This window comes from Grus americana, chromosome 2 (genome assembly GCF_028858705.1).
Source record: "Grus americana isolate bGruAme1 chromosome 2, bGruAme1.mat, whole genome shotgun sequence".
Lineage (NCBI taxonomy): Eukaryota > Metazoa > Chordata > Aves > Gruiformes > Gruidae > Grus > Grus americana.
The window spans coordinates 104,270,111-104,297,639 of NC_072853.1; the positions used below are offsets into that span (position 1 = coordinate 104,270,111).

The 27,529-nt window shown below is 39.1% G+C and overlaps 1 protein-coding gene across 7 annotated transcripts in view; it reads right to left on the bottom strand.

Moving 5' to 3' along the window:
- The window catches only part of LOC129203530 (collagen alpha-1(XV) chain-like), a 159,491-nt gene that overhangs the window by 35,339 nt on the left and 96,623 nt on the right, over positions 1-27,529 (bottom strand). For 5 of the 7 annotated variants that reach the window (XM_054818144.1, XM_054818143.1, XM_054818146.1 and 2 more), the window contains 10 exons: positions 27,201-27,236; positions 26,524-26,676; positions 23,446-23,514; positions 20,528-20,572; positions 13,980-14,042; positions 13,040-13,075; positions 12,860-12,943; positions 5,574-5,639; positions 3,679-3,714; positions 2,050-2,112 (listed from right to left, as the gene is read on the bottom strand). In XM_054818144.1, coding sequence (XP_054674119.1) covers positions 2,050-2,112; positions 3,679-3,714; positions 5,574-5,639; positions 12,860-12,943; positions 13,040-13,075; positions 13,980-14,042; positions 20,528-20,572; positions 23,446-23,514; positions 26,524-26,676; positions 27,201-27,236 — 651 coding nt within the window. The remainder of the gene's footprint in view (positions 1-2,049; positions 2,113-3,678; positions 3,715-5,573; positions 5,640-12,859; positions 12,944-13,039; positions 13,076-13,979; positions 14,043-20,527; positions 20,573-23,445; positions 23,515-26,523; positions 26,677-27,200; positions 27,237-27,529) is intronic. The other 2 variants (XM_054818142.1, XM_054818145.1) reach the window with 2 other exon arrangements.

Consider the following 27,529-nt stretch of genomic DNA (forward strand, 5'->3'; position numbering starts at 1 on the left):
ATTTTGTAGTGTTTACAAAGCAGTTCTCAATGAATCAGAAAAACTCAAAGCAGCATTACTGCTGTTTGAAGCATGACAGATTAGTCATGCTCTGATATCAAACATAAAGTGATATCAATGTGAATAGGGTGAAGATTAATTCTGGGGGAGAAAAGGGCTCATCTTTCCTAAAACATAATAACATACAGTTAAAATATCATGCACCTATAAATCTCCTTGAGACTAATAAGTACTTATTTTTTTAAAAAGCCTTTTAATTGCTCTCAATAGAGTAATTATGTGAAACATGCTGTGTTCACAAAAGATCTCTGGCAAAGGTAGGCAGGCTATTGGTGTCTTCTTGTGTACCATCAGCTTAGATACTGGTCAAGGAATTCTTCTGGAAATGTAAAATCTTGATAGAACACAAACTGTCCTGATTTTACTCGCAGGAAAGTATGAATCGTTCCCTCTACATGCCTGGCATGATGCAGCCTCATTACCTTTAATGAAGGCCAATTCCTAGCATTCAAATTATGACCCTATGCATTCCACTTCTTCAAGGGATAATTCCACTGAATAACAGCACCACAACCATGATTTATCATTCCCCACTGCCAATGCATGGTTCCCACTCTGGATCTTTCAGCTGTAACTTTCCTCCTCCTAGGTCTGGCAGCTTCATACAATAGCTTTCCCAAGATCTCTAATGGAAGAAATCTGGCTTGAAACTAATAATTAATTGTATTGCTGATTAAAATTATAGTCCAGGTTATAGCACTTCCACTTAACAGGAAGTGCTATAACTCGGTTCCTCCTTCAGGTTCTTAAATCTTTGGAGTCTCTCTGAGGATCCTTTGGATACTTTGCAGTCTCCCTAAGGCTCGGCTTCATCTTCTGTGAGATTTTATGGACCTGAGGTTGCAACAGAAGCATCTCATGATCCTTAAAGCAAAATGCTCCTAGGTGTCTGTGCAGCTTCACTGTGGTTCCCAACTTCATCACTCCTGAGCGTAACCTGGTGTTCATGCCTCAGAAACAGCCTCAGAGACATCACTACAGTGAAACATCATTGGTGGGTACAAAATTTAATGGCTTCAAAGTTTTCAGTTCCTTCCAATGTGGACAGCAGAAGCTAAACCACATGCCCTCCCCCCCTGCAACAAACGTATCAAAAACCACCAAAACACAACCCAAACAAAAATCAACTGGTTTAAGGTTGAGCTTGATTATTTTATACACTCCGTAAAAAGAACAGGAATCCTTATGACAAAAGGGGACTGGTATTTGTGGCCTGAGGTGTTTCTTTCTGAGCAATGATGTTGTTCATCTACAATCTCATTTCAAACCACAATTAACCATTTCCAAGCCTTTCTATTACTTGTGAGAAAGTGAGGTCAGTTACTTACAAAGAATAAGCAGAAAGTGTTTTTGTTTTTTCTTTTTGTTATCCCCAAGATTGTAATAACTTAGATGTTCCTCTCCCCTGCTTCCTGCAGGTGGATGAGAAGGGGAAGTAAAACAGAACAACAGCTGCAATATTTACAAAATAGCAGAGTCAGTCCTTAGTCACCTCTTAGCAATGATAAAAAATAAACCCCTTTGTGCAGAAATAAGAGAAAGGATCCTAAGGAGGGAGCTCCCCAAGTCTTATACTTTCTTTGGGAGTGGAAAACTGCAGTTTTTATTCTGTAGGCAAAGCCCTCTGTGCCAAAGGAGGAGGAAAAGATTAATCTTTTTTTTATTTGGCCTTTCGGTTAGGATCTCAGGGTGTCAGCACACACAATCAACAGGCAAGAAGAGGTCACCTCATGTTTAATGCTTATGCAAACTTATTCTGGTAAGTGCATACTGCACTGCAGAATTTCAACGCTTGAGCAGGAACGTTAGGTCTCGGTAGTATTACTGAGTTTAGCAGTCTTTCAATTTCCACTTAGTAAATTTTTCACATGAACTTATTAACATCCCAATTCCTAGTAAAATTAGAATCATTAAACTTTTAATGTCACTAAGTATTTGTTATCTAACACATTTTGCAGCATGTACTTTTCCTTATGCATTTTCTCTTACCCGTTGTCCTTTGGGTCCTTGCGATCCAGGCAAACCAGCATCACCCTTCAGTCCCCGAGGGCCCTGAGCAAAAACAAGTCCATAAATCCATGGTGAGATCTGCTATGAATATGGAGCTAGGTCATTTTACTAAGTGTAATTTCAAATAACTGGAAAACTTGAACTTGAATCACTCTGATTGCAATCTAAGAACTCTTACAAGACTGTCTGAATCAAAGTATTTCCTAAACCAAATATTACATAGGGAGAATCTGTTAAAAAGCACAAAACAAAAAAACCCCTGATGCTTATCACAGTGTAGATGATACACACATTCACAAAGAGAAATATGCAAACATTAGTAAGAGTGGAAATTCAGCCTAAAATTCTCTGTTTCCTCCCAAGACTATTCTCTCTCCCTCCATGATCATTCAGCCAGAGTGATTTTCAACAGAATGTCTGAAGCTACATTTTTAACAGTACTTTAAAAAAAAGTTTTATCTGAAATAGAGATTACATATTAGAAAATGAGATAATTTCTGTATCTCTTCTGTGGTGAAAGCATTCTGCTCAGATCTCATTTTGCTTTAAAATCTTCCATTATAAGTGCATTCAGAAACATTTTTTTTACCCACCAAGAACTAAATTCAAGTCTACATGATTTCTGCATTAGTGAAGAGATACAGAAAAGAGCTGAGGTAAGACTAAGAATGGTATTTTCATGTCTGTAGAAATTCTGTAATTGACAGAGAGTAAAAATTCATAATATCATTTTCTAAATGTTATCAGCTCTTTTTCAAATGAAAAGTATTTTTAAGGAGTGTTTTCCCCTTTCTTTGGCTTCCTATGCAGTCCACAATACCCAGGACTTAGTAAACAATCTTCTGTAGAATTTTGGGCAATTTGCCAGCATGTTGTCAACATAATTTGTCAGCTTTCCCAGTTTTCTCCTTAGTTATTGTCAGGCAATAGACAAAGGATCCTGAGACCACATGCATGCATCTGAACTGTAAAGCAATCGTAACAAGAGAAAATAATTCTATCACATTTTCTAGAATATAAATATAATTGTATAAACAATACTATACGAAGTCACAAACCAGATAATGTTTATATGGTGTGGCAGTCAGAGCACAATAGGTAGGTAGCATAGTGTAAGGTACCTTTCATACTATGGCTGTGCAATGCTTCCATAGTGGCACTGGTATGTTATTATAAAAAATAATAAATGTTTCCTAAAGGATAAAGTATAAAGGGTACACCTTGTAGGGCTTTACTGTACTCTGTAGTGGTAAAATCAAAGCCTAAAGAATAATACAATTATGTATAGGTATGAAGATAATTTTTAGAAGTCCATTTGTTCCATTTGTTTCTCCTAAACGGCCCTTTCCTTAGGTAATAATTTTCCATCAATTACAGTTAGTTTTAAACTACAAAACTGACATAAGCAGAAATATGAGATGTGCATATCATGGTATATTTATTTCCAGCAGAGTTAATTTCTACCATAGCTGTTGATTCCATAAAGACCTACAGTTTCCTGTATGAAAATTATTTGGACTTTGTGTAAATTCTGTACAATGTACATTTTTTTCAATATTAAACTATATTGAAAAATACTTACTTAAATTCAAGAAACAGAATACTTACAGGAAATCCTGGTGGACCTGGCTTGCCATCTGGCCCCTGCGAAATGCAAAAAAGCCACTCCATTACAACCACGTATTACAGACTTACAAAACAGAGTATGCATTTTCCATGTACTGCGTAATTTGTGAATAATCTGAAACTGGATTAAGAACTTCATTCAGCCCGTGGTAAAGTGGTGAACACCACACAATGCCCTGTGCTTCTAACTTTTTCTGGGACGTTAGTGCTTACTTTCCAAAACTGAAGGGATAGAGATCCAGGAAAGTTTGAAGAAAGGTGGCATTTTCCACATATGAAAGGCATACAACCATAACTCAGCCTCCTTTGAATCTTTTCCAGATTCCAGCACAGAGATCACAGTAGCCCTCTCACCTTTGCCATTTTGCTCCTGGTTGTCTGTGAGTAGAAAATAGTGTGTAATAGGCTGTGAATAGAAACATGGATTTGGATTTGTACCGGGCATATTTAAGTTTGCCCCACTGTGATATCTGCAGAGAGACACTTTAGTTCTACGTCAGATCGCCTGGATGTGTATTACCCAAATCACTATGAGACTGCACCTCTTTCCTCACTTGGGTGAGCTCAGAGACTGAAGTTCAAAGACTTTTCCAATAGCAACAGATGAAGGTTAAAAGCTGTTACAAACCAACGCATTTCTGCTGAGCTCATGAGCCCACTTATCAATGTTATTTTGAGAACCTGTCATCTAAGGCTTGAATGGCAACTACCTGCAGTAACAGAGCTCACACAAGAGGGCCCATCCTATCCTGGCATCCTATTATCTCCAGAGATTAGGAGAATCAGGTCTTTAGGAAACACATCAAAATACTCTTCCATGAAAGCTGTTGTACATAAGCACAGCTGGACGCAGCCACAATAATATGATGTCATCCAACCATGTGACAAGTGGAAAAGAGGCATGCTAAGCTAACAGATAAAGGTTAAAAACTGTTATTGGATCTAATGTCCTTCTTCCCAGTTCACTGACAGATTTAGTAAATATTTGTTTTGGGACAGTTGTATTAATGACACACGTTTGGTTATTTTTCAAACTACAGCTATGTAGAGTGAAATTCTGCTACCAGGTATGCACATTCTGGTTTTCCTTGTTTCATCAGGGATTGAATGTGAGGGAGAGAACTGTGCTCACAAACAAGAAAACGGATAAAATAAAATACACAAACAACAGTCCACAAATGAAACTAGCTGTGAAATAAGATGCTTCATTTGGGGGATTAAAATTTTGCAAAGTGCAAGATATTGTAGACTTTCAGGTAAGTTTTAATAAAATCCACAGCCTAGAAAAGGTAGATTTCTCTTTGGATCCAGTCCTAGGAATTTGAAATCATTACCAAGACATATTCAGAATTTCAAATATTTGACTGAACTATTTTGCAGCTATATTCCTAGCTGCAAAACAGAACTTGAACTTTCACATTTGTTGCTCTCTCATGAAATTTCTAGCTTTTCATCCACAGCTATAATTGCTGTGAGACTAAACTCATACATAGGAGCCTAGCATTCCTAGTTACACTCTCAAGCAGAACTGAGCAAAATACTTTATTCCAACATTTTATGACTCGAAAAACAAGAATAGGAAAAAAAAAATGGAAGAAATGCTATTTAAATCTTGGTCTCTATTTTTGCATCAGTTCCACATTTCTGTCCTTCTGAGCATAGAGTTCAGATTGAGAGCTGAGCCAATTCCTTTCTTTCATACAAATGTGTAAAAGCAATTAATTCACACACAATTCAGTTCTGCCCTGAAGTACTTCCACAGAGCTTAGTGCTGAAGTTAGCAGGAACACAATTCTAAAGCTCTAGCTGATACTTAAAAGGAGATGCTGAAGATATAGCAAAAGATCTGAAGATTTAATAAAGAAGCATATACTCACTGGAGGCCCAAGCAGTCCTTTAATGCCAGGGAAGGTAAAAATTCCATCTGTATCATTGAGTAGTAGCTAAAAAAGTGGTTAAGGAAGCGGTTATTTCAAATAGCAAATTGATTATCTAGGGCACACATACATTTTTACAAATGTATAGATAGTTACAACATCCCTATATAACTACAGGGGAAAAAAACACAAACAAGGCCACAGAAAAGGCTCTCTACTTCTAATTTTCTATGATTCTATGAATATGTCACTGGCATTCTAAGATGGTGAATCTGTCTGACCACACTTACCCTGTTGTAGAGTTGAAGATATATTCTGGATAAGTCTGCATCACACCATTCAGTGCCGTGCAGTGATTCCTAACTCAGTTCTGATCATGCTGCTTTGTCTGCAATCAATGAAACTAGCTTGGATCCCAAAACAGTGTAGTCACTTGGATGCGGAGCAGCACCTGAGCTAATCAGCTCCAAGTCTCAAGAAGCCTGAACAGAGCAGTATAATAGCAATGCTGTTATACTGCTTCCTATCCTGGAATTAGTGAGCTCAGCATTAGCTCAGGCATTTCTGCATAATTTGATTGCAGAATCAGAATAATGAACGTGCAAGAGACCTTTGGACATAATCTGGTCCAATCCCCTCCTCAGTGCAGGTCTAATTGGATCAGGTTGCTCAGGGACTCCTCTAAGGATGGAAATGCCACAATTGTTCTGAGCAACTGGTTCCAGTATTTGAACATTGTCAGGGTAAAAAGTTTTTGCTTACATCTAATTGGAATTTCCCATGTTCCAACTTGTGTCTGTTACATCTTATAATATTGCCATACACCTCCAAGAAGAGGGTGCCTCCATCTTCTCTGTATCTACCAATTAGGTAGTTGTAGACAGTAATAAAATCTCTCTTTAGCTTTCTTTCCTCCAGGCTGAGCAGACCCAGTTCTCTCAGTGCTCCGGTCCCCTGACCACCTTGGCAGCCCTGCACAGGGCTTGCTCCATTATTTCAATATCTTTCTTGTACTGGGGATCTCACAGCTGGACACGGTGCTCCAGAAGCAGTCTCACAAATACCAGTCACAACTCTCTGAGTCCATCAGTTAAGTAAATTTTCCACCTGTTTTATCATCCACTTATCCACTTCATAGGTCATCAGTTTTGTGACAGCAAGATTATTGGAGACTGCATTAGAAGCCTTGCTAAACTCAGGGTGTACAACATCCAGTGCCCATCCCTTGTCCATAGACAAGCAATCATTTTGGTCGGGAATGAATTGCTGTTAGCAAATCCATATTGGCTGCTCCCAATCAGATTCTTGTCCTGATGTTATGATTAGGCTTTAATTTTGTTTTTGTTTTGGTTTCAGATAGATAACTTTCTGCTTTAAATAGGTGTTCCCAATACTATATCATATGGTCATACATTACAATTCACATAGACAATATGTAAACGCTTACTCCCCATAAATGTTGTAGGTGAAAAGAGATCCTTACTCAAGTTTTTTGTCATTTGTTTCATTTCCTTCACTCCAACAGTTCCATCTATTGTGTGACAATTTAGTCTTGTTTTGGATTCAGAAACATGTACTGAATCTCCTTAGGGACTTGAACTAGTCCACTTGTTTAGCAGGCAAGCCATGTCATCCATTTCAATATAAGGCTCTGTGTGCAGCAGTGTATTCCCAATCAATGTAATGAAAATCTTCTGAATTTCACAAGGCCAGGGCAGGGCGTGCCTTCAGGTGCCAGGGATTCACTTAGCACATGAATAAGCATGCTGTCACTGAGGTACTGTGAAATCTGAATGCCTCTTCTGCTTGTAACCTTGTGCAGACCAATGTTATCAGATCGCAATCTTTTGCAACATTTATTATGAATACAGTATACAGGAAACTAAGTTTGAAGCTACCCCTGCTTTGAATAGGAGGTTTGGCCATATGCCTCCATAGATCACTTCCACTTATCTTATGAGTCTCTGAATACTATTTTTCTAATATGGGATGTGAAGAACACAAAAAAGGACAGACTTGCTTGGTCACATCACATATCCTATCCTATCCTATCCTATCCTATCCTATCCTATCCTATCCTATCCTATCCTATCCTTTGAGGTGATGTCAGCATCATGACTCATGCAGCTAAAGCCTGTTACTTTTACTGGGTGCTGCTACTTGCTCCCTGTCCTCATGTTCTACAAAAACCATGGGACACTTGTCAAATAAAAAGACAGTTTAAGTCCTGCAGGCAGCACTCCATCTCCCAGCCTGCATGAGCTCTCTGCTGCATTGCTCCAGGGGTAGCAAGATGCCATTGGTCCCACTCTACTCACAGCTCTATATGGCCCAGAAAGGGAACAGGACATGGGCTGTTACTTTAACGACAGTAATAAAATTGAGTCCTGCTGCTGCCATTGTTCTGCTTTATCTACAGCTGGTGGCAGAAATCCACGAGCCCTGGGTTTACACTGTCTTTTCATTGTGAAATTACTCAGTGTTCACTCTCTTTGGGCTCAATCCAAATTGTACTGAAGTCAGTGGAAAGAATCCCCAGGCTTTGCTGAGCTTGGGATCAGGCACTTTGTATATTTTCTAAATAGAGTTTAGCTGCAAATGGAAATTGTGGTTGGAAGTCAGAAATCTGTACATAGTACTGAAGAAGATATGAAAATAGAGGGTGCAAGGACGATCTTTAGAGAAAAAGATTGCACTCTTCACAACCTGTTCCAGGTATATAGTTATTTATCTTCCTTTTTGTGTAACCGATGTGTTTAACTTTTTTTTAACTATGGTGATGGGATAGGTTGTGTATAGTCTCTGTAAACAAGGTGATGAGATTATTAGCAATAGTAAGGTAATGGTCGAATGATTGTGGTGTTAGTAACCAGTCTTGCTGCTGTGGTCCCTGTACAGCCCCAACCTAACAGGTAACTAATGAAATCATTTTAAGAATGAGAACCTGAGAGCTTGGTGGTACCATGGAGCTGATAAATTGTGTAGTTGGTACATGAGCCAAGTAATATTTCATTTTCTGTCAAAATCATGTCCTATGGGTGAACTTTGTTCATTATAATCTAATTATAATACCAAAACACACGTCCATTCTAAAAGCTACCTGCCTCCAAGGTACAACCACCCCTCACTGGGCATGCTCACTGAATTTCTTTAAGTCTATAGCTTTAAAAGCAAAGCGAGAAAGTTTTACACCAATCATAATGAAATAACTATGTAACTATGTGATGTAATTGTAACTATGTGTGTTTTGAGAATATAAATATGTGTATGTTTGTAGGCTAGGTGTGCACCTTAGGAGGAGAGATCCCCCATGCACCCCAGTGCTGAATAAACCAATGTTGGCTTTCTAAACTGCATTGCTGTTTGGAAAGGTTTTATCGCTCGGTAACATTTGGATATGCAAGCATCTTTAAAAGCAACAATCCAGCAATGTAACTTTTCAACACATCACATCAGTTCAGAAAGTGCTCACTACAAAGAAAGGACAATGGTGTTTTTCATATTTTCTTCACTGTTATGAAGAGGAAGAAACAGTAGTTTTTAGCTTGATTGTCTTGGCTGGGTTCTAAGCAAATCTTCAGCTTTGTATCCAAATGGCATGAATATACCCTTATTAGAATTACAGAAAGAACACAGGAAACACAAAATATTTTCACATTTGCTTTACATCCCCAACATTAAACTTTCTCCAGGCCTTTCATTCAGTTCTTGTACCTAAACTATACATGAATAATAGCAGCAATAGATAACTTTTAAAAAGTTTTAAATTTAAATCCAATAACATTTCTGTATTAAAAATTATTTCTGTACTGTATCCAACTAGATTGGAGTGATAAAATTGTAGCAACAATTAATATGGTTTACTGGTTATCATGATTCCATGCATGAAAATGCACTGAGTATCAGAGATTATGCTCCAACAGAGCGAAATAGCCAATATAGGATTAGGGATTTTACTATTCTGGAATATCAAACAGCAGCAAACTGAGGGATATTGGCTTTTTTTAAACAGGACACTTCAGAGCAGACTTCCTGACTGACAGCAGGAGGCAACAGAGAAGGCAGAAAGGACTGCAAGCTTCTGAGCCCCACAGTGTTGGTAGCTACTGCAAAAGCATGGAAATGGCTAGGTTCCATTGCAGACCTCAGTTTTATTTTGCCATGTCTTTTCACAGTTTTAGAAGTGGCTCCTGAAGGAATCATATTCCCACAGTTCACAGAGGGACCAGGTTAAATAAAGAGGAAACCAAGGTCCCCTTTTCAGTGCAGTTCAACCAATGTGCTGTTGGCCAGATACTGGTGAGGCTTGGCCCTGAGCCACAGGTATACACATCAGATCTTAATATTTCAACAATACTGAAACTGCACCAGGTCTTTAATTTGTTTTATTTTGATCAAGCAGCATAAAATCTGTTTAGTTGTAGCCACACAGCCCTTTGTAAGAAAGCTTCTTTCCAACTCTGATAGATCAGTCCATTGAACTTCCATAGTCCAAGAAGTATTGTTGTCTTTGGCCACACAATGGTTAAATGAGTGAACTAATAGACCCTGACCTGGGGAGTGATCTCTCTAACTGCCATGTGGTTCACTTAGATCACTTAATTCATCTCTGCCGCTCTACCTACATCAAGCCAATATTCACATTACAACAGCTGGTACTGGTATTTATTTTAGTTCTGTAATTCCAACTGCAATTGATAGTTCTACTTGCAGGAGTTCTTTCCATATCTGAAGCTAACTACAGAAGATGAGAGGTTGCATCAACAAAATTGTCCTGGTTTCAGCTGGGATAGAGCTAATTTTCTTCCTAGCAGCTGGTATAGTGCTGTGTTTTGGACTTAGGATGAGAATAATGTTGATAACACACTGATGTTTTAGTTGTTGCCAAGCAGTCAAGGACTTTTAAGCTTCTCATGCTGGCCTGCCAATGAGAAGGCAAGGAACACCCAAGAAGCTGGCAGGGGACAGAGATAGGACAGCTGACCCAAACTGACCATAGCGCTATTCCATACCATATGACGTCATGCTCCATATATAACTGTTGGCCAGGAGGCAGTGCAGCTCAGGAACTAGCTGAGCATCAGCTTTGGGTGGTGAGCAATTGTGCTGTGCATCACTTGTTTCGTATATTCCTTAGCATCATCATCATCATCTTCATTTTCTGTGCTATTAAACTGTCTTTATCTCAATCCACGAGTTTTACCTTTTTCTTTTCAGTTTGCTACCCCATCCCACTGTGTGTGGGGGAGTGAGCTAATGGCTGTATGGTTGTTTTAGCTGCCTGCAAGATTAAACCACAACAAAAATATATTTGGATAATTTAATCTTCTATTTCAGCAAATGTATAGTAAGCAAAGGTCCTGTTCTTATTCAAACATTTGTGAGGTAGGTAGAACTCAATGTCATGCATAGTGACATATACTTACCCACATACACACACATTTAGTTAACTGTATCAAAATCCGGCATACTAAATCCTCAGAGAAATCATCTGATGAACAATACAGAGGATTCGAAGCATATGAGGGTAGATGGCTCTTGCTGTACACCCCCAGATATGTTTGCTACAAATGCACATAAAGCCACATATATTATGCACCCTACTTCATAAGAGAGGTTACCTCTTAAGCTCCAAGGTACTTACAGAAGCAAATAAGTTTGTCTCCGGGTTAGCAATACACCTAATGCAATCTGGTTTCTACCGGGATCTATGCATTTCTGTAATGCATGGTGAAGGTAGTTCACACAGAAGTTCTGGAGAATTCAGAGGATGCACGTTAGGTTTCTTCAGACATAGCTACACATTAGATAGATGTGTGGACTGTGACTATCACAATGTGTAGGGAGCTATGCAGCCTCCAGCAAACTAGTGTCAGTAGTTTGCTAAGTCAGCTTCAATAATCTTTTTACATTTCTTATATATACTGTCCTCCCTCTGAGGCTCTCAGTGGTTTTTTAAGTATTAATGAGCTAAGGAGCAACACATTCTTGTTCATTATTATTGCAAACAGAACTGTTTAGTCACTAACAAGAGTTAAGGCCTCACAGTGACACAATGGCAGGGCTATGAGAAAGAACATGAATTTTACATCAGCATTTCTGTCACAGCTATTGAGGAATTTCCTAAAAACTCCAACAGAAACATGACAAAGTGTAGAGCTCTTGACAGTCCCACTTTGAGCAGGACTTTGAACTAGATGATCTTCAGATGCCCCTTCATACCAACATTTCCGTGAATCTGTAATTCTGCTCATCCAAGACCTTAGGATCCTAAGATTCTGGGTGGATACCCGGTAAATTAAGTAAAAAAAAAAAACAAACCACAAACCAACAACAAACAACCACAACCCAAAAAACCAAAACCAGCAAAACAACTCTTTTGGGACTAGTTATGTGATGCCAGTTTATGCTATATTTGCTATCAGTAACAGAAGCCTAAGTGAAAGCCTAGTTGTTTCAGTCAACAAAAATGTTATGTGTAGCTCAGCTTTGTGATAATATTGGTGCCTATCTCCCCCTACCACAGATTTATCAGTAGGGCATTTTCCCTTCTTGCAATCACAAATCACTTCTTACTGCTGTTATATGCATTCCTATGGACAAGTCTGGCTGGTTTAGGCACCTTCAGCTGTCAGAGGTGAAGAATTTCCTGCAGCCACTCACAGCTTCTCCAGAGCTAAATGTCATATCAAGCCAACTCCAAGGATTTTTGTTGTCAGCTTGAAATGGGATTCATCCTAATCTCTAGCCTTCATTACTGCTAACTAGCATTTTTTTTGCAAAGGCTGACTCAAAATATACATGCAGCTAAAGGATATTGGACAGTTGAGCTTCTAGCATTTTACTCTTTGATACTTTTGGCTGTTGCTTCCACAACAGAGTCAGTGCTCTGGTTTATATAGCAGACATCTGTCAGAAAATACAACATATCTCTCTCCTACATACTGCAGTGTCTCAGGTGCCTTGCTTTGTTAAAGACTCCCTGTTTTGTATTTCTCTGTTTATTTCTATTTGATGTTCACAACTCCTACAGAATCACCTGGAGAGTTTGTGAGAAGTTCTCATTATGATGCCATAATTCTTGAATGTAAGCTCTTCACCCACTTTCCTTCCTTTCTCATCTTTTCAAAACAAATCCATTTGATATAGAGATATATTGAGATTTTTTTTGTTTTGAGACTTGTGACCTGAATATCAGCAGTAGAATCACCAGTTTGTTCACTGCTTGTGCCTTCTTCTCTTTAAGATGACTTACAGAGACTTTAATGCTTGACAAACATGCTTACCTCAGGTATTGCAATGATTGGTCCTGGTGGTCCTGGTGGTCCAGGTGGTCCCACAATACTGTTCCCATCCTGTCCTGGTTCACCCTATTTCAAAAGCATTACATATGGAAAACCCATTTACTAAGAACTACACTTCACACAGCTTTCTCAGAAAGAATGAAATCCACACAATCATCTCACCTGAGGTCCTGGGTCACCCTTCTCCCCTTTTGGACCCTGCATGTGATTAAAAAAAAAAAAAAGAATAAAAAGAGTGTAAGTGATTTAAAAGGAAAAATTGTGAAAGTGTGCTTTCTCTAGCTTCACAAAAAGCACAGCAGTAAAATGCAGGTACAGAATTATCAATCCCCAGATCTCTCAAACCACAGATGGGGCCAGCTGGTTTCAACTCAGACTCTCTGATCGTTTGATGTTTAAAAGAAGTTCCCAGCATATTTGACAGAGTTCACCGATGACCAGAAGCAAATGGGCACACAACATTTCATTAGCTGGGGATTAATTCAACAAGCCTTTCTGTCACTGCACTGAAATCAGCCATGCCTAGCTGCTCCTTCCTTTTTCAGCATTAACCACCTCAGTTGCATCTGGGATTGCCCAGTGGACCGGGCAGGTGAGCTAAACAGTCATTTTTCAAGCAGGTTATTTCTAAGCTTGATCAGCCCCTTGATACATCTCACTGCACTGGGGATGCAGACAGCTTGTCTGGCATGAGTGAAAGTAAGTGGCAGGGAATGAGCCATGGGACTTCCCAGCTAAAGAGCTCTGTAATCCTTATGGCTCTTAAGCATGAGAAATACATTAAAATCAGCTCTGAGTCTGTTGGCTTTGCTCTAACTAAAAGCAGAGCTGATTTTTGAATAATTAAAAGGAGTATAGAAGAATTGGAACTAGCCTCTGGAGATGCCTGTATCATTTCTGACTGATGAAGGAGGCAAGGGCAAGGGCCACTGCTTCTGTGTTTGGTGTCTGAGGTAACTGCTCCAGGTTAAGTAGGATAAACCCAGGCCTAGCTCTCCACACGCTTCAAGCAAGAGCTGTTAGGGATCTTGCTGATCCTTAAGACATACATTTGGGAGCCAGTGTGTGTTACGTGATCACAGATTATGATAGCCCTACTCACCACATCTCCGGGATGTCCAGCAATGCCAGGAAAGCCTCGTTTTCCATCTGTACCCGGCATTCCCTGCCATGGCAAATACACTGTTATTCTCTCTAAATTGTATTGTTTCATACAAGCAGGAGGTACCGCTCTTGACAGGGACACAGTATGGTTCTGAATGGACTAGGGGACAGGTTTGTGGGGGGCTCCGTGGAGTCAGCATCACCCTCATTAGTCATCTGCTCTCTTCACTCCTCCTGCTGTTTCCTCCTCTCAAGAGCAGGTTTTTTTTAATACAGCTCCTCATCATTCTTCTCCACTGTTCCCACTTCCACTTAGGAGAAGGGCAAATTCTGTTGCTTTCCCCCAAGATACATTTCATGGGTTATTTCCACCCTTCAGTTAAATGACTCTCAGGCTGGAGGAAGAGGAGGGAGAGGCATCGAACGTAGATGGGAGTTGGTATGCGAGGCAAAAAGTTTGATAGCCCCTGCTCTAGTTTAATGCAGGACTGGAAAACAGAAGTATCACTCAGTAATAATAATGCAGTTTGCCCAGAGTAAAATGGATAAAAGAATACTCTGAATTCTTAAAGGACCAGATAAACAGTGAACTACATTTTTTTTCATCTTTTTTTTGTCTGTGTCATATTAAAGAGCAAAGGAAATGACACAGAACAGCCTAGTGATTCATCCAAGTGACAGATTAGCCCTGTTTTGTTTTAGTAGTGGGGCTATTTTTTTTGCTGGTTTGATGGGAATTTTTTTGTTTGTTTGTTTTTTGTTGGTTGGTTTGGTTTTCTTTTTTGGAGGGAGGGAAGTGTTTTGGAGGGGTTTTTTTCAGGAAAAGGCTGTTTTGGTTCTTACTTTTTGTTCTGCTTCACAAAAATTTTTTTTTGGCATTTACAGTAGATAGTACCATGAAAATCTAGTAGACATAGACAATTCCATTAAAAGGTCAGCTCAGTAGCTGTCAAAAAGACTAACCGAATACAAGAAATTATTATAAAAGGAACAGGAAAACAAGAGCACAGAACATTACTATGCCACTGTATATACTTATTGTATGTCCATAACTTGAATTCTGTGCACTGGTTTGTTTATATTTTCGATCTTGAAAAGGATCTAGTAGGACTAGAAAAAACTTCAGAAAAGGCCAGTGGGAATAACCGAAGGTACACAATGACTTCTATATGAGACATGATGGTGTAAGCTATGATACTTTAGCTTGGACAAGAGACAAATGAGATGGTAGGTGAAGAATATTGTAGAGGCTTCTAAAAGTAGAGAGTAGTTAAGGACTCACACTTCTAATAGAAGAAATAGCGAGCATCAAATGAAAATAGCTGGAAGAGGTTCATGGGATGTGTAGTTAAGTTGGCAGAGATCCTTGCCCCAAGATCTTGTAAATTGTAGAAGTTTGCATGAGTTCCAGGAGAGACATCAAGTTCACTTGAAGAGATCTAATTGTGGTTCAGACACGATTTCTAGCTGAGAAAGGAAAATCCCTGAATCATAAATTGTTGGAGTCTAGGAGGTCACTCAGGAAAACTATGGTGTAATACTTGCCCTTTTATAAGGTCATATTGCATCTAAGCATCTGCTCAAACTGCATATGCTTTTGACATTGTTGGAGACAGGATACTGGGATCAATGGATGTGACCCAATAAAACCACCAAGGATTATCAAATACTCTACAGGAGTGTCTTGAACAACAGAGTTTCAAAGCATCCAAAGTCAAATGGTCGTCTTTGCTGCATTTCTGGTGTGATAGAAGATATTCAAATTAACAGTTCATGGGATGCAAAACTCTCTCTCTTCTTATGCCTTTCTGCAGAACCACCATAAACAATTTAATGTGTCCACTTCATTAAGAAAGGATATCCTCACTGCTATTTCTATTTTTTGTCTGTGATCAGCAAAGCATATGGCTCAGGAATAAATACACAGTTTATTAAGATAAAGTATAATTTCTGAAGCACTCTAATTTTCATTTTATAGACAAGTGCAGGATAAAAGTTGTGTCTGAATGCTAATGGGATTTAGGCACCTAAGGAACTACAGAGATTTAGGCACCTATAAAACTAGTAAAAAAGGTACTTGGGACTTAAGTCTCTTCAGTGCTTGTAGAGAATTATATGTATGTATCTGCAGCAAAGGTAATTGAGCAGAGTAAATAACCTTGGACCAACAGCATTTCTACAACAGAATGCTGTCATTTCAGGCATGTTGGTACCTGCAGATCAGCTTCCTACTATTACAAATAGCTGAATAATTTCACCAATTGATTTTCCTAATGAAATTTAATTTGGAAGAAAAGATCCACAATAGGTAAGATGTTTTACTGTAAATAATGTATCCATAAACATCTTTATTTCTGACTCCTTCCATATTTTAAGTATGTAGCTCATTGCTCAAATATAAGAGGACTAAGACCTTTTTTTTAATCTGAGGACTGAAGACATAGATAATTTTTAAACAGCATTCTAGTCATTCTACTTACAATATATGCATGTGTTTGAAATGTATCTATCATATCAACAATAATAATTACTAGAATAAAGACAACAGAACAAAGCACTGGTATGTATAATAAATAAGAAAATAATCTATAGTCTCAAATAGATTAAAAAGTTAAACAACTGTCCTATGCGTCAATGCATCAGCTTTAATTATCATGCTGACAAATATCTCTGAAATGGCAACACTCAAAATATGTACAGCAGATGGAATTTATGGCAAGCAGAGTCCTGCTACATTGTTGTTTTTTAAAAAATAAACAAGCAGATGCTGCTAGAAAACTGTGATAATACTCTTGTAAATATTCAGCGAGCAGAAGGATTGATTCATAATTGCTTTTATCTTGTTTCCAAGAGCAACTCTTGATTTCAGTGCTATCCCAAATGCAAGATAAGTTTTTGTTTTATTATTTTATTTTATTTTATTTTATTTTATTTATTTTTTTAATTTTATTTTTCTATGACTCCGAGCACTGCCCTCTGCTGGCTTATGCCTGCAAAAGGCACACAAGACAGACAGGGACTGGCAAAAAGGAGCACAAACAGCAGCTTTGGGGTGAGCTCCAAGAGGAGTCCAAACCAGAATAGACAGAAATAACGACAGGAAGATTGGAGAGGAAAGAATGGAGTCCAGCTCCATTCATTTCAGTACTAACACCATGTAAATCAGTGAAACTGGCAGGTTTCCCGGCCAATGGGGTTTGATGTCTAGAAGTGGCACTGATCCAGAGCAGCAGGTCTAGGTCACACACTGGTGCATGGGATGAGTTAGACAGCTAAGACAAATTACAGCTTGGGAGGTACAGGTTGCACATTAGGGAAATTGTTTTTCCAAAGAGGATAGTGAAGCACCAGAACAAGATACCCACAGAGTTTTTGGAACCTCCCTGGAGGTATCTAAGGCTCAGTGAGACAAATCCATTGCTGATGTGATCTAGTGTTGGTGATAATACCACTTTGAGTGTGATATTGGACCAGATGACCTCTGGAGGTCCTTCCATTTCTATAATCTTGTACCTCCTGAGTGGTCAGGTGTGGGTTAAGAGGAGCCTGGTTGCAGGATGATGGGCAGGTTGTAGCACAGAAATAGGCAACAACACTGGCCTCTGTGCTGAACACTGAATTGGGGTCGTGCATGGCTCCTGAGGTATCTGCAGTACATGGCATGAATCTACTGCTGTAGTACAGACACATGTCGTGGGGGGAGTGCTCTGGTGTGGGGTGGTAGCTACATACCGTGATATTAAGGAGTAGGGGGACATGTGGAACTTAGTTTTTTATACAAGCTTTGCTGATTTTCATTTTTGTTCTGGTGAAAATGTAAATGGCCTCCAAAAACACCATGGCATCATGCACCTGAGGATTTTAAACACAATTTTAACCATATTTTAATCAGAAGTCTTAAGTAACTGGTTACAGTGGCTCCTGATAATCACACTTCAACTGAGAAAGGGTTCTTTTTTTTCCAGAGAAGCCTCCCTAGGCTTTAATATGCTGACAGAGCAAGAAATGTTCGTTACTCCCTGAGTGCATTAAGAGAAGAAAGGAAACTAAGAGGAAAAACAACTGAGGTTTTAGATCAAGTTAAATGAATTTCCCACCTTTGAACCTGGTGGACCAATGTTGCCTCTTTCTCCCTGAAATGGAGACACTGTAGGGCTCAAATATCAAAGTGAACAGTAATTACAAGGATTTTAAATGTGTATGTTACTTTCCTCATAAACAAAGGGACTGAATAGAGTAAAAGGATTAGCGAAAGTAGGACATATTTTTGGTAAAGTGATGCTGAGCATACATTTGTGAATTGGTTCTGGGGGTTTAACCTTCCAGTTGCCACCCACATCTTAGTGTTTCTGGTCACCACACATTATTTTTGCTGAGCGTCTACCAAGCCACATGCCTGAACCTTTGTTTTGGTGTCTGAAATCAGCACACGGTAACATTCCCCAGATCTACCAATGCCACAATGACCTTGTGCCTCCACAAATGACCCATCATCTTCCTTCAATACAGTTAACTTGGCCTCCCCCACACCACTGCTTTCCCCATCCACCCAGCCACTGCGTCATACCACAAGCAGTGTCACTGTTTGACCTTCAGGACTGATTCTGCAGTACTCTAGCTCTGAGTAGACATGATTCCTTGATTTCATTACAGACAGAGAACATGCAATTTAGTTTATTTCATTTGAGAGAGAGAATATAAACAAGAATAAATCAGCAAGGAACTACAGCCGTTGCCTCAAATGTTATGTTTATGTTTGCTGTCTTTTAGGAGTGCTTATATTCATGAATGCATGAAGACTGTAGACTGGTTTTTAATGAAAATAGTTTTTCATAATAATAAAAGTGAAAGAGGAATTTGGATCTATACTTACTTGCTATGAAAGAGACAAAACTTTAATCACAGCAGGCCTTCTCTGGCAGCTTTACTAGTCTGGGGTATTGGAAGGATGAAGAATGTATGAAATGTAACTATACCTTAAACTCATGATGCATTAGCTCTTGGTTTTTGGAAGATGGTGGTTGTTGTATTTTGCCACTGTTGCCGAGTGAAGTAATTTATAACCATGAAAAGTGGGTGTAAAATTAATCCCCATGAGAATGACAGTGTATTATAATCACTTCATATTAGTTTTGCTGTAGTGTGCCCGATTTTGTACCATGTCAGGCAATAGTACGGTCCTTTCTGTGTCTCCATGATCTTGGGGATGAATGACTCAAGATTAAACAACTAAAATCTTAGTGTAGGTGGTGGTGAAGTCTCTTAGCCAAGGTTTATGACTATCTTTTCAGTCCCAGTCCAGTTCCTAAATCCTAGGAATCATGCTACCTCCATTTCTGAAGTCTTTGTGAAACAGTATTTCCACAATATTTCAGAAACGAAATTTCTAGTTAAGGGCAGAGAATAACTGTATTTTCAGCATGGAGACTTGGCCCCCGATTGTGTCCATAGAGCAGCATCATGTGAGAGCATGTCTATTCTAGCCAGTCCTTTGCAGTATCATTCACTAACACGTGCTGTGCAAATACTTGGGGGTTTTTTCACCCATAAGTAATGTCCTCCAGCATTAACAGGATTAGTATACAAGGGAGGGACTTTTTTCAGCCCTATAAGCTGAGCTCTATAAACTCCAGACATAGGGGACTGGCCAGATCTTTGATTACTGTTGTTCCACGAAACCGATTGTGTGCAGTTATTGCTGGCAATGTGCTTTCTGGATAGTCAGTGACCTGTGCTGTCCAGGTATAAATTTTAGGAAGAGAGGATGGGCCCCTCACCTATTCTTTTACATTTCCTGCTCCCTCAAACTTGCTGCCATTTCCCAGGGCAATGAAGACTTGGAATTTCTTTGACTCCACATTTAAGGTGCTGAAAAGGTGTTCTCAGGCTGTACTATTAACCTGAGTGGCTCTCGAGCTTTACATAGGAATAGAAAAAGCCTCTTATCTAAGGCCCCATGCTGCAAATCCACTCTTTTTTTTCTGTTTTTTCATCTCTCCATTTTTTTCCTCATGTGTTACTTAACCAATAGTAGCATCAAAGTGGAAAAAGTCAGTCACTACTGAGCTCAAATCAAACCCAAGGCAAAGTAGGCATGACATCTCCTTTCTTCCCCCAGCACCTTCCAGAATGTTTTCCTATCACTTTCTGGGATCATTCCAGGTCTCCACCTGTAAGTTTCTCTTTCAATAACATACATGTAAGCTCTTGGAAATCAGAATGATGTATAAAGGAGCGACAAAGAGAAACTGCCAAATATCCTAAAAAAATTAAGCAAAAATGCCATGTCACACCAAGTGCCTTGGAATGTAACGGCCCAGCTGGTATTTATTCACTATTCTGGTGTGGATGTGAAATAATTCTATTAATACACATTCTGGGTGGATACCCAGTGTAAAAGGGAGCAAAATTTGTTCCATAATTAGTCAGTGTATGAATGCTAAAAAAAAGCTGGTTTGTTAAGGCAAATGCTGAGAATATAGAAATAAAAATATATGCCAAAGCAAAATAGGTTAGCTTTCAAGTGCTCCTTGTTACATAGGATACCTTTGGTCCTAATGGCCCACGCTGTCCATGTCTTCCTGCAGAACCCTATAAAAGTACACTAAATTTACTCGTAAATTCATGTAGCATTTCATAATAAATTTTCTCAGAAAAAAACCTAATTCACAACCACAACTCTTACAAAAACAATGTTGGAGACCAGTAGAGAGTAATAAAATGTAAGTATTGTTTTAGATTTGTTGTTCTAATAAATACTGCCTTGCTCTATATTATCATGCAAAGATCAAAGGATTTTTTTTCTTATAAAGACAACTTTAATCTTGACACTGCATACTATACATATTTTTAGAAAATATTAGAAATAAAGTTGTCCAAGGGCATTTGTTGCAAGGGATTGCTTACAATTTTTTTTTAATTTGCCTCTTTGGCTAAAATTAAGATAAGTTACCAGTTTAGAGGCAACATGGCATTGTCTTGCTAGGTTTAAAAGTAGCTTGAAAGAAACCTTTGGGGATGCAAATTCCTCTCTTGTCTCTATATGGCGACATCCGTTGTAAAGTACAATTATGACTCTCTGATGGTAAAATTTACAACAGTTCATTATTGATCATTTTAGAAAGTTGAATGGAAAAAAAAGAATTCAACACAGTGATTGAGTTGTCTTCATCTGAAAAATGAAGAGAAGACACTAATAAACTGAACACCAACAAAAATTTACACTGATCTGTGAAAGAAAGAGAATAGAAACTCTGGAAATGATAACTGAGCCTACAGACAAAATAAATTTGATACTTCAAAACATAACCACTACTTTCTCATAAAAGATTAATAAAAAATTCAGGAGATACAGATATAGTGCAAATAAATGTAATTTATTTCCTAGCAGCTGCTTTGAGTTACAGCCCTCTTAGAAGCAGATACCCTATTACCACTCAAACACAGTCAGGAACCTCTGGAGTTGTTATAGTGTTTAAGTGGCTCATAATGCTTTCATGCAGTACCAGTAAGAATGTATAACCATTTTCATGATTATAGGAAAGTTTTTGTGTGCCTTCTTTACCGATTCAAACATTATGGAATGACTAAGCAGTAACAGGAAAACAAAATTCCAGGATTTTGTTCAGCTGCAATAAGACACTTCTTCAGTGTTTGTATCTGAGTGACTTGGAAACAACGCCTGTTATAAAACCAAAACTGAGAGCAAGGCTGCCATTTAGGCAGGTCAGAATGGGCAATTTTGGAACTGGTGTTGAACATCTCATTTTGGACACTAGTTTGTTTCAGCTAATGAATTCGATTCTTATTTTTGTAACTGTATTTTTAGTATCTAGGAAAAGATATAAGAGGAGGCAAAGGTCTCTAAGATATTAAGCTGAGTCAGCTATAATTTCAGTGACTCACAATTACTAGTACTTTAAACCAGCACAGTAAAGAGTTCCTCAAACTTGCTCCTGTCTCCATTGTTCAGTTAATTTCTGATGATTCATGGAATCATAGAAACAGGGTTGTACAGGGCCTCTGGAGACCATCTAATTTAGTCACACCCTTGAAGTAAAACTGTCACCAGCTCTAGATCAGGTCAGTCATGACTCTATCCAGCAAAGTCTTGAAAACTTCCAAGAACAGAGCTTCCATAACCTCCCTGGGCAAAGTGCCCCAGTTTTGCACCAACCTCCTAGTGAAGAGGTTTGTCCTAAGGTTTAGCCTGAACTTCTGAAGCTGCAAAGTGTGACCTCTGTCCCTTGTTGTACCATCTAGCACTACGAGGAACAGTTTGTCTTCATCATATTTGCAATTGCCCCTCAAAGACTTGTAAGCAGCTATTAGATCATGCCTTTGTCTCCTTTTTGCCAGACTAAACCATTTGAGCTCCTTCAGCCTTTCCTCACTGGTCATGTACTGAAGGCCCCATGCAATCTGTACAGCTTTCTGCTGGACCGCCTCTGTCTTCTCCACACCCTTCTTGAAGTGGGGTACAAAAAAATGGATTCAGTATTTCAATGCAGCCTCACCAGCCCTGAGTAAGGGCTAGAAACAACTCTATATCTATTGGCAATGCTCTTTCTGATGTATTCCAGTACAGGGTTTGCCTTATTAGCAGTGATAGTGCATTGTTGCCTAGTATTCAGTCTGCATCTACCATAACCCAAGGTCATCGTCATCATCATCACTTTCTCCAAACTTCGGCAACAAGATTCATTCTTTTAAAAGCTATGCTTTGAATGGTTGAATGTTTCTTTTGGAGTGAGCACAGGGGCAGGACTTCAAAAGACCAAATTAGAACAATGCAGGCATCTCTGGAAGAAGGAATGCTGGATAATTGCCTGCTTTAGGGAAGGCATCATAGGCTGAAGTTTTGATGTTATTGCTAAGAATTAAGATAAATCCAAATGATCTGGTAAGTACTGATGCATTGCATTCCCATACTCCCTGCCTGTTTTTTTAAAGCAGCCCACGCCAGCAAAAATGTCCTGAAATACAGTGATGGAGGAAAAAACATCCCTTCTTCTGGGACATTGTTTCCACACTACTGGGAACATTTTTTTAGGTTGAGTGGTATTTCAGATTATGCACATTTGATTGTCAAACTATAACATTTCAGTTTCATTCAGTACATGTAATTCCTCTTCATATGCAAGAGGGGCATCTATTAGGGTAAAACAAGAAACAGAGAGCTAGGCAATACAAAAAAACCCTATCTCATCCTTTAAACTCTCAAAAATATACCAAAGCAGAATCTAAAAATCATCAGCTAACCAGGTATCAGAGAAATACCATTCAGATTCTCTGGAGGACAATTATCGTAATGTCATTGTAGAGCAACTGAATCCAGTGCAGTGCAGTGACTCCAAATCTATAGCTAACTGGGGCTATGTGTTTCCAAAAAGCAAAGAGGAGGACACTTGTTTTTGAAAAAAAACCCCCCTAACAAACAACACTCTCTCAAAATATCCACTTACCTTTGGCCCTCTTGATCCTGGAATTCTGGATTCACTTAACAGGCCAATGCTACCTGATCCTTCCATGTCCTAATGGAAGAGAAAAAATGCTACAGAATTTAAGAATTTATCTCCCCCCCCCAAATGCTCTGTTTTCTAGACTCCTGTAAAAAACTGGAAAGATACTGAACACAAATATTTTTATCTTTTCTCATTAAGCTTTTTTTTTGACCGATGCATGATGTTCTGGAGATCACTCAAATGCAATAAAGGCATGTTGATCTTCCTTACAGAAACTCTGGTCTTTACAGTCTTGCCAATTTGACACCATTTCTCCAGCACTTCAGGTTGGACAGCAACAGGCAGAAGTGAGACAGCATTACAGTTTTAAGTATGCGCTATGTTTAAGCATGCTGTAGTAGTATTTTTCTGTTTAGCATTTACCTGCCACCTGGCTACTGAAATGCTGTAATGACTAGTAAGGGTTACATAACTGATTTAAGACAGGGAGAACTCGCAGAACTGAAGTTATGGAAAACATCAACTGATCTGACTCCAGTGAAAAGAGAGATCTTGTTCTTTTGCCCTTTTCCACCAACTCCATGGTGGAAAGCAGAAGGAGTGCACAGCTGGAATCAGGTCCTTCCTTTTGGGGACCAAGGTGGGAGTCATAGGGTCATCAGGCTGGCTGAAGTCCTTTCATGCAACTTCACCTGAGACTGAATGTTACTCAGGCTTTCATTTTGCTCCCCTATCAGGTATCAGTGCATCAAATATCAACAGAAAATCTGCTGATATTCTGTTTGGCTTGTTTAAGCAAACACTCGCTACTTAGGGTGAACCACAAGCTGTGTTTCTGAGTCCTTCTTTCCCTTGTCTCCACTGTGCGAATATATTTTTCCCTTTAAGAGTGCTTGATGCCTGGTTTATATAACACAGCATCTCTTTTGACATCTGCATGTTTTTAATGGGTTTACCAGGTACCTTCTGCAGCTCAAACTGTTCTTTTGGCAAGCGTAAGTGCCAGCAAACCCCATGCCATTTGGTTTTTGTACATAGCTGATCATAGATGCTAACACGCGCTAACAGGAATGTTTTGCAGAAACAGCCCTACAGCAATAAACAGACTGCCAACCAAAAGGTAGTGTTGCCCTAACAATCTAGCAGGCCACGGTGCTGCCTTAACAGATGGCAGGGGTGGGCATCCAAAAGATCAGCTAGAACTAGCAAGTTTGTTAACAGTAGTATTCCTCTCAGGGAAATGACAATCATGCCAATTCTGTTCAGACTAAATGAAGTTCAAGATGAAGCCAGTCAAGATATTGTTGCCGCAGTTAGAACAGGGATCCTTCTGTGCTTGTGTCCATAAAAGTGGGGACTTCCAATTTTCACTCTCTCCTGCTCATCTGCTAACTTTGCTCCTCTGAGACTTAGGTATCAGAAATGGAAGAGTTTGGTCCTAAGTACCTACCTGCAGGGGAACTCTTTGGTGGCGTAATGAGGCAAAGTTGGCTTCTACTCAAATAGTGTGAATGGGGAAGATTGGAGAATCTCTTAACCCTGGATCCTCAAGGGTCACAGAAGGTGACCGTAAGTCAGAGAAGCCATCATCCTGGTCTAAAACTCAGACCAGGCCTAGGATGAAGATGTGGCTTACCAGTAGCCCTTATCTCATTCTGAGACAAGTACATATTTATTCAGGGGAGACTCTGTACCAGCTTTTCTAGTGTGCCTAAGTTAATGCAATGGAGTGTTTGTACACTTAAGACTTTATGCTGTTCCTTGCTAACAATTGCAGTGCTGGCAATTAAAAATTTGTGAACTGCTGGAGATTTTTTTCGTCCACTGAAATCCACTGACATTGGTGGGATTATTAACCAGTAGTGTATATTGTACAATATTATTTAGTCAGAAATCAGAAGTCAGAATATGTCTCTAAACAAGCATTAGTGGTCACCTCTGTACTTGGAGTACTCAAAGTGTATCTAGAGTAAAGAACAGAGAAATACAAAAGGGGTACTGTAGATACTAGGATTCTGGTATTTTTTAAATACCACCACTTTACTGCAGCAGTTCTACGGATGGTCAGTAGTTTTCATCAAACATTGCTTACTGCTCTGATGAAACTGCCCTCAGTTTCTATGCAAACTTGTATTATATCCCATGACATAAAAACCCGAAAACTCTGGAAAGACTTTCCTCAGGCAAGCAGCTAAATTAGAAATGAAAAATGTATGGAAAAAGAAAACAGGGGAAGACTCATATGTGAATATTGATGTAGGCAATTTGTCAACCTCTCTTCACAAAGATGTTAATGCAGCAGCTCTAGTTCCTGAATCTGAGTATGCTCCCTTTGCCTTTCTGTACTGCAAAGCCACTTTCTGTGCCAAAAAGATCATCTAAATGGCCAGTTCTCAAATAACATGTAAAACTCATCTTGAGCTGGCCAGATGCCATATTTTAAACTGATGAAGGTATTATTTTCAGAAGTAGAAAGAGTAGCATCTGCAATGTATTTATTTTTTTAATAGAACATTTTCCTTCTGAGTAGAACAGACCATGAGGTCAGAAATGTTCAACATCTGTCTCTGTAGTTACACATTACATAAGTCACATGTCTAAACTAAACTCGGTGGCCTCAAGAATGACAGCATGGGAAAAGTCATAGCTTAAAGGGGAGCTGCAGTTCAATTTTAATGAATACTGTCAGGTCTCTATGTATATTTAGATCTTTGCTCTAAATTATTTACATGACAAAAAAAGTGCTAAAGATGTTTTCTCTTGTAGTACAGTATCTGAGTATTTTATATTAGCAATGATATAACCACCAAAAATAGCATCTGAACACTGTTACTACTGAATAGTTTCATGAAAATTGCCCAAAGAAATCCATGATTTCCATGGTATAAGCATGGCCAATTATATGGACAAATGTAAAAGGAATTGTAGGCTACTCCTAGGCAAATTTCAATCCAGAGCAAATGACTTTATCTGTCATTAATTCAGCCTTACATAGCTGTGAAATATACAGGTGATTACACCGTCACTCCTCTAAAAAAGTAGATCCATAGCTACAACAAACCCATAATAGCAAAATACCTCAAATCCCAAACTGTAGCTTGGTCCTGGGGGTCCAGGAGGTCCAGGGGGCCCAGGGGGCCCAGGAAGTCCTGGTGGTCCAGGTTTTCCAGGAGACCCAACAGCACCAGCTTCTCCTTTGGGACCTATTGATCCAGTGACTCCAGTATCACCCTAAAATAAAAGATCAGTCTATTGGTATACTGAACATGCATAAGTAGATGCAAGTAAGTAGAATCACAGAATCATAGAATGGTTTGGGTTGGAAGAGACCTCAAAGATCATCTAGTTCCTACTCCCCTGCCAAGGGCAGGGACACCCTCCACTAGACCAGACTGCTCAAAGCCCCATCCAACCTGGCCTTGAACACTTCCAGAGAAGGGACACGCCCCTGATCATCTTCATGACCCTCCTCTGGACCTACTCAAGCAGGTCCATGTCTCTCTTATGCTGGGGGCCCCAGAGCTGGATGCAGTACTCCAGGTGGGGTCTCACAAGAGCCAAGTAGAGGGAAGAATCACCCCCCTTGACCTCCTGGCCACACTTCTTAGAGAAGTACTTTGGCCAACTGAGAAGCCATGTTTGCTGACTTCATTAGGTTTCACAGTAAGAATCTTTCAGACTTCTCAGCCCTTTTCAGTAATGTGCTGTACTTGAATGATACTGTTGCCCTATAAAGACACTGTCTTTTTTTTTACCTTTGGACCAATAGAACCAGGAAGACCTTGTTCACCCTGTAAAAGAAAACCAATCCTAATTACTTACAGTAAGAGCATTTAGACAGGCAACAAAAATACATTTATGACATTTTTGCTTAATTAAAATACCCACAGATTTCTTGTTTAATTTGATGTCATAGTGTCCTTTACATGAAATATTAGACCTCTTAGTTAAAAAGAAAACAATCTGTAATTCAGGAGTTATAATAACAAATGAGTAGCTCTGGTCTGGTATGCAGATAGGATGCAATCTTGTATTTAAATTATCACTGCAGATTTTAAAGGTCTGGAGCACACAGAATTAAGCA